This window comes from Aquarana catesbeiana, linkage group LG02 (genome assembly GCF_042186555.1).
Source record: "Aquarana catesbeiana isolate 2022-GZ linkage group LG02, ASM4218655v1, whole genome shotgun sequence".
Lineage (NCBI taxonomy): Eukaryota > Metazoa > Chordata > Amphibia > Anura > Ranidae > Aquarana > Aquarana catesbeiana.
The window spans coordinates 265,551,423-265,564,599 of record NC_133325.1 but is presented as its reverse complement, the minus strand read 5'-3'; the positions used below and the strand labels follow the sequence as shown (position 1 = coordinate 265,564,599).

Genomic DNA, 13,177 nt, shown 5'->3' with positions numbered 1-13,177 from the left:
AGAAAAAGTGATAATTACAGGGGTTGGGAGAAACCATATAACACTGACAGGGTTCTTACAACTGTCAACATTTATTCCTATGGGTTGAACCTCTTGCTGTATTTGCTTAAAAGGGTTTAGCTGGAGTTGGGCTGTGATTTGTAGTTTACCACATGTCCATCTAAGAATACTCTGTCTACAGGGTGACAACGCTGCAGTGCAATTTCACTGTGTTGTCATCCTAGTGAAATAAGTGAAAAACTATCAAATCTCCTAGCAGAATCAATGAATAATAAAACTTGTTACTATGTTTTTTGTAGAAAAACAAAAATTGCTGTGTTAAAACTAAGAGCATTCTACACTGTTTTTTTTATTTTTTGAGTTCCATTTTAACTACAGAATCAGGATTATGAAAAGAATTATACTGTATATAAATGGAATTATGTGAACGAAAAAAAGACCTAAATGGATTTTATTAAATGACTATGCATTATGTGGAACCAACAGTCTGTAAAGATATACTGTATTAAGGCTTTAAATGCAGCTACCTGAACTAAACACAGTTCATTGTTTGAATCTTTTTTACTTTTTGTTCTTTTAGGTTTAAGTTGGTATCCTCAAAAGACATTTCTGTTACAAAATCATCAAGCATTACGTAAGGAACTATTTTGTCTATTTCAGTATTTGTGTTTTTTTACCCTGTGTTTTACTGGGCCTAGAGAAATAACCTGCAACTGAATGACAATAAAACTGTCATCTTGCAAGTATTTATTAATAATGGTGACAGTTCTTGGACATAAGAATAGCCTATTTACTAGTCATGGTCTAAAGATCCTGCCCAGTTCCCTATCACCTGATTGCTGTGATAGCCTCGTAGCTTGTCTTACCTCTAGCTAACAAACTGTATTGTTACCCTCTCCTTCATCAGCTCATCCCTAGCAGTTATTACCCTTTGTATTACATAACCCTTTCATTTAGATTGTAAGCTCTAATGAATTGAGCCCTCTGATCCCTCTTGTACTGACTTTATTGTAACTATTTCATCTTCCTCCATTTCTAAAGCACTGCACAAACTGTTGGTGCTATATAAATCTTGTAATTGTAATAGCATAAAAAATCACCAAACCTGAAGGATCTCACTATTTGCCAGTTCATGGAGGATTTTGCAAGAATCTTAATTTTCTCAGTAGATGCCTTGGAATATTCCATACATCATTTTTCAAGGGTGGACATCATGCCCACATGAGAGATCATATAGTTCAAGTGTTGATCGGAGTGAGAGCGTCTGTTTGGACCATTTTTGGATGCCTTCATCCAGAAGGTGACTGTTCTGGAGGCAGAAAATCCTCCTCAGTGAAGGTGTGCCCCCACTCACATGGGTGGGAGGAAGTATATTGGCCTTTGCAGCCACTTGTTCCACATTATATTGTCATCTTTTTGTCCTAAACCTAAGCGTTCAAAGAAAATGGTGCTTCACTCTGTGGATGTTGTTTAAGCTAATCAAGTTTACCTGAAACCTACAGCTTAGTTTTGGCATTCCCTGATTCCCTCTTTGTTCTACCTGAAAGTCATCGTAAGAGTCAGGCTGCTTCTCAAGCCACTATTTGTAGGTGCATTGATCAGCTCATTTCTCAGGCCTCTGGTATCGAGGGCAAGAGTGCTTCTTTCCTAGTCATGGCCCAATCCACCAGGAGTGTCAACGCTTCAAACGTCTGTTCAAATTTGTAAGGCCACCACCTGGTCTTCTCTTATTTTCTTTTAAAAATTCTTTATTTGTTTGGCACCAAGGAAAAGGTAAAAAATAATATACATTTCGAAAATAAAGCCACTTCAAGAGCATAAAGGAATGTGAGTTCAACATGGTGCAGAAGTTTCTGTCTACATAATATCCATACAATAGTATAACCAGTAAATGTAACCAAAGAATGGGTTCAGAACACTGGAGAAAGAAGGTAGATTGGGGAAAGAAAGTGTAAAGGGGCATGGATCAGCATGCTCTTTATAAGTGTGCAAGGGAGCGTTGCGTGGTTCCATATTATCGGTGTCGGCATATGTGGTAAAAAGCGTATTCCAATGATTAACCACCTGACGGTTTTCCCGAGTGTGGCTTGGGGTTAAATTTCAGTACCATTAGCGATAACTCCGAGCCACACTCAGGATTGCATTGCAGGATCCTGGTGCAGGTTACTTAGCTTGTCCCCAGGATCCTGCAATGTCCCCCCTTCGCTGTGTCTGCGGGCTGTGTCCTCCGTCCGATGCCTCTGTGTGCCAAGCTCCATTCCCTGTGAGCGTCGCGATACACGGGGGTCCGGAGCCTGGCAGCAAATTCAAAAAGTACTAAATTCATAACACATACAATACACTGTAATCTTACAGATTACATTACTGTATGAAATAATTTCACATCCCTTTTGTCCCTAGTGCTTTGTCCAATGTCCTGCATGCAGTTTTATATATTTTTTTTTATATATATATATATATATATATATATATATATATATATATATATATATATATATATACACTGTTCTTTCTACCTGGAAACTTGAGATTGTCCATAGCAACCAAAAAGTGTCCCTTTACGTCAAAAAGTGGTTTTAGACTAGCTAAAAACCAGCGATAGTAAATTAGAACACTTGCAGAATTGAGCGATAGTGAATCGAGGGGAAATTCATTTTATTATTATTATTATAATATTTTTTATAATTATTTATAGTTATTTATTATAATTTATGATTTTGTGTTTGAAACTTTATCATACCCGGGATATCTGCTAGACTCTTGTTTGGACAGATTTAAGTTGCTATTACTCAGAATCATAGGCCTACAGTATAAAACGCCATTTTCTATGCAAAACAATTGTACCGCTTTGAGTCACAAAAATCTGACATAATCATACCACCAGGGTGGCTACAGCTTGGGTGGGTCCCCTCTCAGAGGGTTGGCTGAGGAGTGGAGGGAAGACAGAGAGAAAAAACTGTTTTTCCCTTCATATATGTACTAAGTTCTTCAAAGTAGATATTTATGCCTCTGTGGATGCCAGTTTTGGGTAAAAGGTCTTGCAGGCAGCTTTGCAGTGGAGTTCTTCCTATTTTGTTTTTGACATGTTGGTTATGTTATTGCGTAGCCAACCCCTCATCGGTCCGATGCTGCATCTGTCCCCCAACGCCTGTAACACTGAGAACCGAGCGATCAAACACCGCCGATCACCCGGTTCTCACAGCTCTGTGAGCAGAAAGCTGCTGACTGTCAGGCAGCGGCTCTCTGTTCTGCCCCCGCCCCCCCCCCCCCCCCCCACGTGCTCACTGGAGCGCTGGGCTGTGGAGGGGCGGGAGCGGCTTGCTGAGAGGCTGAGCCAGGTGTAGGTCCAGGGATCTGGGTAGATTCCAAATCCATGGTCGTGATGACGCCCGAGCCTGGACCGACTCTGTGACATCAGCAGAGAGTGGACTTCAGCCCGCTGTCTGCTTAAAATGGGTCACATGAGTGCAAACTGCACTCCCGTGATCCATAGGAGAAGTACAGCCAAACAAGCTTTGGCTGTACTTCTCCTTTAAGGAAGAAGTTCCCCCTCCCCTTTATTACTAGATCTGTGAATGCCTCTTGGGCTCTTTGGCTTTAGGCTACTGTTTTACTCATGTTTTCCGATGTCTACTGGCTGGATATTCAGGCCTCTTTTGATGCCAGCTTTGAGTATAAGATCTTTAAGGTGGCTGTTATGTTGTTTATAGATGGCCTGTTATCTTTTTGTTTGCTGTGTTGCCTCCCTTCCGTTGGAATTCTTTTGAAATCCCCCAAGGTAAAGACTTTCTGTGTCCCTCAATGTATGAGAAAGAAAATTAGATTTTTGTACTCGCCTTAAAATCCTTTTCTTGGAGTTCATTGAGGGAAACAGGTCTCGCCTCACTCTGTGTTTATTTTTTCAGTACTGCTTGCTAAAAAAGTAGTAGAAGGGGTTATCCTGGGATAGCCTACAGTTTTGTTTTTTTTTTGCCTATGTCCAATCCACCTGTAGGTGGCAATATAATCTGAAGGTGAAGACTTCCTGAAAAGGATTTTATGGTGAGTACAAAAATCCTATTTTTGTTTTGATGCATCTACAATATAATTAGCTGATTTAAGCTGAAAGTTTATTTGGGAAAGATTTTGAAAAAACATTTTACTTTTACATATTCTACCATATGCTTCAATTTTAACAATATCCTATAATATGTAATTTCAGAACATCTCCATTCAGTTCTAATGATGAGTCTGAATCTAACGACATACCTTTGCCATCTTACAAAAATCCTGACTCTTTGAGAACTAATAGTAAAAGCAATATTGGGTTTGTGGCCAATGAAAGCGAATCAGATGGGAGTCTGTTGGAAGAAGTTAAGCCTCAGCCAGCCTGTAGAAGCAATGGCCTCTTTCAAGCTCCACCCAAACCAGCTAGAGGTAAGAAATACTAAAACCAACAGTAGTAGGTAATCCAGCTGACACTGTAAATTCTGCATGGCTGCGCAATGTTAATAAATACCCTGAATTAATAACCATTAGCCGCCCAAACCATTTCTGACAATCTCACATGAAAAAAATCTGCATTTTTTTTCATTAGATAATTAGGTAGAACTCTGAAACATATATTTTCTGAAAGTAAAGGCCTGGGAGAAACAAATATTGGTTGTTGCAAATTGTTATATGGAAAAAAATACACTTTGATGAATTTTACACAAAAAACACAATATAATACCCACTTGTTTGGTAAAATATAAAAGACGATGTTACGCTGAGTAAATAGGTACCAAACATGTCACAATTTTAAAATTGCGTATAACTATGGAATGGCGACAAACGACAGTACTTAAAAATTTCCATAGGCGATGCTTTAAAAGCCTTTACAGGTTACCAGTTTAGAGTTACATAGGAGGTCTTATGACATATGCGTTCGCTGTTACGCGCGGGGGGGGGGTGCTTTAAAAAAAATGTTTAATTTAATTTTTTTTTTATATATTTTACCCTTTTCCTTTACTTTTTTTTTTTTTTTTTTTTTTAATCAACGTTATTGCTATGACACAGGATGAACTACAAGAGATCAGTTTGATCAGATGCTTTCACAAGTTGGTAACAGCTTGTTTACAACAACTGAAACTGGAAGTGACAATATCCTTTTCCCTTCCAGTTTTAAAGACTATAGAGATGATCAGGGAACTTCCGTTCCTGCCTCATCTCTATGGTCAGCCGCCAGCTTTAGCCCCGGGTTAAATGTCATAGACATAGATCTGGGGTCAGCAACCCATTGATCACGATCGACCAGTCGATTCCCACACAGTGACTGGTTGATCACCACCTCGGCTTGGCGAGCCAACCATCAGATGTGGGACTGTTTATTCGTAGCAGAGACGCCGGCCGTGCAAAGAGCATCCGGTGCATCAGTTTGCTGCTGCTTCTATAGTTCTGGCAATGTCAGGCGGAATGATATTACCTGCACTCCGCCCCTCTGTATCCCCTGCCTTAGCAGAGAGGCGGACTGCAATGAAACAATGGGGAGTCTGAGGTTTGGCAGGGGAGCTGTGGGCGGACCTACCATCCCCTGGGGTGTTTCCAGACAGACTGAGCTGCTTCAGAAGTCTGAAGGCTGTTTCCTGCTTTAAAAACAGTCTGCAGGTGAACCATTCAACTGAAGCACCCTGCAACCTTGTGGAGTAGAGAGAACTAGTGGTTAAAGCAGGCGGTGTGGGTGTGAGTTGTATTGCCTCCTCACCACCTGCTTTGACCCCATACTAGCAAGCTGCAACTGTGTGTATTGCACACAGTTACAGGGTGTTTTCAGAGTGGCCCCATTCACTTGATGGGATGTAATCACCCACTGAAAGCGACAGGGGGTATATAATTCCAGCTGCATGATGTGTAAACCTTCAGCTGCTACCACAGCAGCTAAAGGTGGTAGGGATTGGGGGCAGTAAAACTGTGGCTCAAATGCAGGGTTTTACCCCCTCCCCCCCATACACACACACACAACAAAGGACTTGTTCACACGTGCAGTAGGCAATTCCGAGTGTGTTTGACAGGTGGTGAGGAGGCAAAATGTTGCCTCCTCATTGCCTAGTTTAAACCAATAATTGTGGTGAAATGCGCGCGATTGAGGCAAGTATAGGTTTAAATCGGGCGATAAGGAGGCAACATTGGGCATGTGCCCAGTAATCTTTGACTTCTCCCATGTTATTCAGTTTTTGGAACCTGTCCTTGTCTGTAAATTTTCAGTTCAAGTTTTTCAGGTATACTCCCTTCTTCAGGGTCCAAGCAGTACTAATACACAAAGTAAAAAAAAAAAGACAACCTCTGAGGGTAAAGAAACACAAACATACACAGCAATGGTAATTAAACTTGGATATTTAGTGAGATAAGGGGAGAGGGCTATGAAATAGGAGGTCCACATTTAGTTCCTTATCTTTTGTGTGAAATATAATTATCGCTCTTAGTTCAGATGTTTTCCTTTCCTGAGTAGTTTTGAAGTTGCCTTCTGGAAACAAAACAGTCATGTCTTCCATAGTGTGGTCTGGTTGTGAGAAATTATGTCCAACAGGTGTGCAGAAATCGTCTTCCTTGTGTATCTTAATGGTGTGCCAGTGGAAATTCATTCCTGTTTGTAATTTCTGTCCGGTTTCTTAAGACACCGTAACATAAGATCCTTTGTTGCATTTTTTGCATTGGATGAGGTACACAACAATACTGGAAGTACAGCGGTATGATCATGTAATATTGAAGGTCCCTTTTGTGTGTGTGACACTTTTTTTCTTTTTTGTTGCAGGGCTTTGGTGGCTTTATTAGTGACGTCATCATTGGAATGAAGTTTCCTGCTAATTATTTTTATGTCTGAGGTTAGGTGGTTGCCTGAAAGCCAGCATTAGGGGTTGTTAGAATATTTCTTTCAGAGTTTCATCCTCTGTTATGATGGGTTGAAAATCTTTGATTACCTTTCATATCCCTTCTAGTGCTGGATTGTATGTGGTTACTAGAGGTACAGTTATTTTATTTTTTTTTCTCTTTGTATTGGAGGAGATTTTCTCTTTGGGTTTTTAGGGCCCTCTTATGCTTGTATTGATGATTTTTGTCCTGTTAATCTTTCTTATGGAAGAATTCAGCTAGTATTCAGAGACGTTTATTTCTGTCCTCTGGGTCTGAGCATATTCAGTGGTATCTGACGGCCTGACTGTGTATGATGAACCCTTTGGTGTGTTGGGGGTGGAAGTTGGAACTGTGGTGATAGCTGTGTCTATCAGTGGGTTTCGTGTATATTGAGGTGTGCAGCTTGTCATACCTGATCTATACTGTGGTGTCTAGGAAATTGTCATAATTTGCTTGAATAGTCCATTTTAGTTTGATTGATGAGTGAAATGTGTTGATCAATGAGTACATTTTTTTTATATCTTCACCTCCTGTTCATGTGATGAAAATATCATTAATATAGCGATAGTATCTATGTGGCTTTTGTTGTATGCTGTTAAAGAATTTGTCTTCCAGGTCAGCCATAAATAAGTTAGCATATTGGGGGGCCATTTTACTTCTGCTATGGGTACCCATACACCGAAGATGTCATTTTTGAAAGTGAAGTAGTTGTGTGTTAGAATACATTCAATAAACTGTGTAACATTCTCAATACTGTATTTGTGTTTTGGTGAGGATGATAAACATCTGTGACATGCAGCCAGCCCCTCCTTGTGAGGGATGTTACTGTACAGAGATTCTACATCCATAGTGACTAGAAGTGTGTTTTGTGGTAGTTGCTGTATATTTTTGATCTTTTTCGGAAAATCAAGTTGTATCTTGCAGGAAATAATTTTTTCTACAAGGCATGAGATTTGTTCGTTGTTCAACCTCTCTTGAACGATTTAACTTGACAGCTAGAAACTGGCGTCCAAAAATGGCCATTAGTGTGTTCATACCTTTTATGATGGGTCTGCCTGGATTTCCTGGCTTGTCGATCTTCGGCAGCATGTAGAAGTGCCTAATTTTTGGATTATTCAGAATCGCACTGATAAATTCTGAGTGTAGGTGGGTTGGTAATGTTTTAGTGAGAACTTTTAATTCTAAATTTGAATATATTTTGAGGCAAGTGGACTTTCTTGGTACCATCAAGCACATTACAACACATTGGAAGTTGAAAGCAAAATTTATTACAAGACTTGCGCCAGTAGCTCCCTCACGGCTAAACTATTGTTCCCATAATAAAGGATTCCAGCAACATATTGGTGTTAATACATAATAGGAACAAATACATAGCCAAACTCGACATGTTTCGCTGATTGTCTGCTTCTTCAAGAGTATTAGAGGGAGTAGAATTTCTGCAACAAATCAAAAGGTAAACAATAACGGTAATACTAATATATGGATCAAAATGTCACGACAATTGCAATTATAGTACAAAACTGCTGGAATAGATGGAAAATCCAGAACTTACCCAGTGAAACTAGTTGGACAAATGAGTTCTTTAATTTGTTGAGTACAATTCTGGTTCAGATCATAATCCAGTTGTTTTTAGAAAGTAGCATTTGCCAGTCAGTTGCCTCTGGCCTTCTTGTATGTATTTGTATCCATCACAACAACTGCTCCCCCTTTGTCTGCTGGTTTGATGGTGATGGCCTTTCTTTCTAGTGGTGAAAGATAGTTTACATTATTTTTGCTGAGTAGATATCAGGGATGTAACTCAGTCTGAAGCTATTAATATAGATGTCCAGTGCAATGCAAAAAACGGGACAGAAATTACAAAGAAGAATGAATTAACACAGACAAACCAAAACATTTCTGTGACTCTTCTCTTTTCCCATTCCATATCTCTCTCCCTGCCTTATCTCACTAATTATCCAAGTTTAATTATCATTGCTTTGCATGTTTGTGTTCCCCCCCCCCCCCCACAGAGATTGTCTTATTAACACTCTGCTAAAACTTTGTGTATTAGTACTGCTTGGACCTGTGTGACCTGAAGATGACTGCTCCCAGAAGACAAAGAAAATGTGCTATTTGCAAGTTTGTTTAATTTTTCTAAATATATTGAAGAAGCTAAGAGGTATTATAACTGCTTTTGTCCTTGAATGATTGTACTTCATTAGCTGCTTACCCTGCCAGCGCTGTTGGGGAAAGACAGCACTGAATCCAGCACTCCATCAGTCTCCTCACGCATCACTGACTTACTAACCGACATATCTGTATGGATGTCACACCACTTCCTTAAACTCAACTTGTCCAAAACCGAGCTTATAATATTTCCTCCCCCACATGCTTTTTCCCCTGACTTGTCTGTCAAGAGCAATGGCAAAACCATCCATCCGTCCCCACATGTCAGGGTGCTAGGTCTTATCCTAGACTCTGAACTCTGCTTTCGGCCCCACATCCAATCACTTTCCAAAGCTTGCCGCCTCAACCTCCGCAACATCTCTAAACTACGTCCCTTTCTAACCAATGAAACCACAAAGCTCCTGATTCATTCCCTGGTTATCTCTCGCCTCGACTACTGCAACTCCCTCCTCATTGGCTTACCTTTAAATAGACTATCCCCCTTCAGTCCATCATGAATGCTGCTGCCAGACTCATCCACCTTACAAACCGCTCAGTGTCTGCTACCCCTCTCTGCCAATCCCTCCACTGGCTACCACTCACCCAACTAATTAAATTCAAAATACTAACAATAAGTTACAAAGCCATCCACTCTGCCCCCAGCTACATCACTAGCCTAGTCTCAAAATACCAACCTAATCGCCATCTCCGTTCCTCCCAAGACCTTCTGCTCTCTAGCTCCCTCATCACCTCCTCCCATATCCACCTCCAGGACTTCTCCCGAGCCTCGCCCATCCTCTGGAATTCCCTACCCCAATCTGTCAGACTGTCTCCAAATTTATCCACTTTTAGGCGATCCCTGAAAACCAGAGATCAGAATAACCAAAAATCAGAGAAGCCTATCCTGCCTCCATCTAACAACTGAACTATTTTCTCCATTAGCTCATCCCCCACAGCTATTACCCTTTTGTATAACTTGACCCTCCCTCCTAGATTGTAAGCTCTAACGAGCAGGGCCCTCTGATTCCTCCTGTATTGAATTGTATTGTCTGCCCTAATGTTGTAAAGCGCTGCGTAAACTGTCGGCGCTATATAAATCCTGTATAATAATAATAATAATCTGAAAGTGACATAATACAAGTTGCTTCTTGGTTCATTCACAACAGCGAGGATCAGGGACTGGATGTTCCCTGGGCTCCCTCTGCCCTACCCAGGGACACCCGCCATGCTGGTCTCAGGAGCCTTGTATAAATAGCAAAGAAATAATGCAGGGGAGAGTGCTTGATTCTGATGCTTTTCTCTCTTCGAGGAGAAAGACAATCAGCTTGTAACACACACACACACACATATTCCCAATGGTACGTCTGGTAAGCCAGGGTTAAATGTTTTAAAATTCTTTAACCTTTATTAATGCCAACAGCACTCAGCAGTTAATTTTTATGTTGGGTGCCATAATTCTTTAACTACTTTTTGTTATTTTTTAAGTGGTTGTAAAGATAAGGTTTTTTTTTTTTTTTTTTTTTTAACCTTAATGCATTCTCTGAATCAACTTAAAAGACCTTTCAATAGCAGCTACACCCCTGCCGCCCCCCCACCCCCCCCACCCAAATACTCACCTGACCCCGATCTCCATCCAGCACTGCATGTCTGAAGCAGCTTTTCTCCCCTTGGCTTGGCTGAGAGCTGTGGGGGCCACAGAAGAGGAGGATCAGGGCTGCTCTGTACCACTGCCAGAACAGGGAAGTATGACTTGTTTATTATCTTAACCACTTGACCTCCGGAAGCCTTTACCCCCTTCATGACCAGGCCATTTTTTGGTATACGGCACTGAGTTACTTTAACTGAAAATTGCACGGTCATTCAACACTACACAAATTATGTTTGTCATTTTTTTCCCCACAAATAGAGATTTATTTTTGTGGTATTTGATCATCACTGGGGTTTTTATTTTTTGCGCTATAAACAAAAAAGACCGACCATTTTGAAAAAAAAAAACAATATTTTTTTTACTTTCTGCTCTAAAATATATCTAATAAAAAATGTAATATTTGTATTTTTTTAATCCATTTCACTTAAATTAAAAAGTATTTCTAATATCTTTTAGCAACACAAGTAAAAGAACTAGGCCTGCATTCAACAGGTTCTGCTGATCTTAAACCACGTGGTGACGTACCCCAGGCATTTGTGAAAAAAGACCCAGTTATGGAGCTAAAGGTAGGCAACTAGAAATAAAAAGAAAATCGGACTTTTCTCAAAATTCTGACTTTTTACTCATTGGGCATTTAGCCACTTAATTCCTACCAAAATATACTTCTTGAAAAAATATCCATACCTATTATAAAAGGCATTATATGTTTGGGTGCATGCAAGTGTGTTTTCCTAAGCCTTGTAATTATGATGTCAATAAACAGCTGTGATCTTGCAGCTATGGCCTATCTGCCTTGTTTTTGGTCATGTGATAACTGTTGTACCCTCAGACAGATAGCAGTGAAAAAGAGATGTGATTTTTTTTTTTGGTTAGCAGGAATATAAAATGAATTCTGCTCTGTAATGCCCCGTACACATGGTCGGAATTTCCGACAACATATTTTCGATGTGAGCTTGTTGTCGGAAATTCCGACCGTGTGTAGACTTTATCTGACATTTGTTGTCAGAATTTCCGACAACAAAAATTTGAGGGCTGGTTCTCAAATTTTCCGACAACAAAATCCGTTGTTGGAAATTCCGATCGTGTGTACACAATTCGGATGCACAAAATTCCACGCATGCTCTGAATCAAGCAGAAGAGCTGCACTGGCTATTGAACTTCATTTTTCTCGGCTCGTCGTATGTGTTGTACGTCACCGCGTTCTTGACGTTCGGAATTTCCGACAAGATTTGTGCGACCGTGTGTATGCAAGACGAGTTTGAGCCAACATCCGTCTGAAATAAATCCAGGATTTTTATGTCAAAATGTCAGATCGTGTGTACGCGGTATAAGAGTATTTTGTGTGTGCGTGTATTACATTTATCTAGCACGCATACATTTTGTTTATTTGTTCAAATAATTCCTAAATATAACATTTGAATGTTCTAAGATTATTACTTTATGAGAGTTATAAAAAGTCTGGGTTATCCAGTGGTATCTGAAACAGAAATGTCAGTTTTGCTTTGATTTTTTTTCTTTAATCTCTCATTTAGTCTGCTATAATCTTCATTTATTAGTAATTTTCTGGAGTGGAGTAATATTGCAGAGAACAATATATCATACTTGTATGGTCAGGCGCAACTATTGACACAGATATAATAGTCTAAGTATTGGTTGAATCAGTGAAATCTATGGGGGATATATAAAAAAGGAATGAATGTGACTTAATTTACTGCAGTTGGATCTACTGTCATTTAAAACACGTGCAGTGTTTTACCTGCAGTGAATATTTGGTGAAAGTTACATTAACTGCTTTCTAAACATACCCCTGTGACTTAGGTCTCAAAGTGATTTATTTTTTTAAATGAATATCTTTTCTTGTTAGCTTACTGACCTTGATGACACTGAATTTGACAGCTCGTCTTTGGAGGAGGAACCTTATGAAGTGCCACGTTCTGTACAAAAACGCCAGGAGGCCACAGTTCACAGAAAGGAGTTTCAAACAGCTTCTGCTAAAAATGCCGGTGGTGTTACAAAACTGTACAAAGCAGGTATTTACTGAAATAAATAAACTCAATTATTCTCACAGTCATTCTCATATTTTAGTTTACTCATAAAGATAGTCATGTTATATTTTGTGTGTACTATGGTTCTTCACAGAAATTGCCTTCACTAATTTAAACATATTTAAACTCTGTTTTCACATGATTTTAAATCTGTTACCTGTAGATTCAACCCCCATAGTAACTTCAGTGACCAGTACTCTGTATTTTTCATCTTGCTATATACCCTGCTCTAAAGACATTATGCTGCAGTTTTAGTAAAGTCACAATTAGGAGTAGTAGAGACAGCTTCAGAAGGATTCCTCTCCACCTCTCACAAGACTTACAGAGAACCTGTGACTGTGACCATACTTCTTCTATACACTTATGTGATTAAAGCCTAAATGGCACAGGCCCAAAAAAAAAGATCATCAAAGTACGCATGATGTGCATAGCACATCCAGTCCATCTGCCTTTTGCTGCACACCTTCCTCTC

At 39.8% G+C, this 13,177-nt stretch overlaps 1 protein-coding gene across 3 annotated transcripts in view; it reads left to right on the top strand.

Annotated features, from left to right (window-relative positions):
- The window catches only part of DZIP1 (DAZ interacting zinc finger protein 1), a 104,973-nt gene that overhangs the window by 81,001 nt on the left and 10,795 nt on the right, over positions 1–13,177 (top strand). For all 3 annotated transcript variants that reach the window (XM_073614380.1, XM_073614378.1, XM_073614379.1), the window contains exons 13-16: positions 581–634; positions 4,202–4,416; positions 11,117–11,226; positions 12,525–12,690. In XM_073614380.1, coding sequence (XP_073470481.1) covers positions 581–634; positions 4,202–4,416; positions 11,117–11,226; positions 12,525–12,690 — 545 coding nt within the window. The remainder of the gene's footprint in view (positions 1–580; positions 635–4,201; positions 4,417–11,116; positions 11,227–12,524; positions 12,691–13,177) is intronic.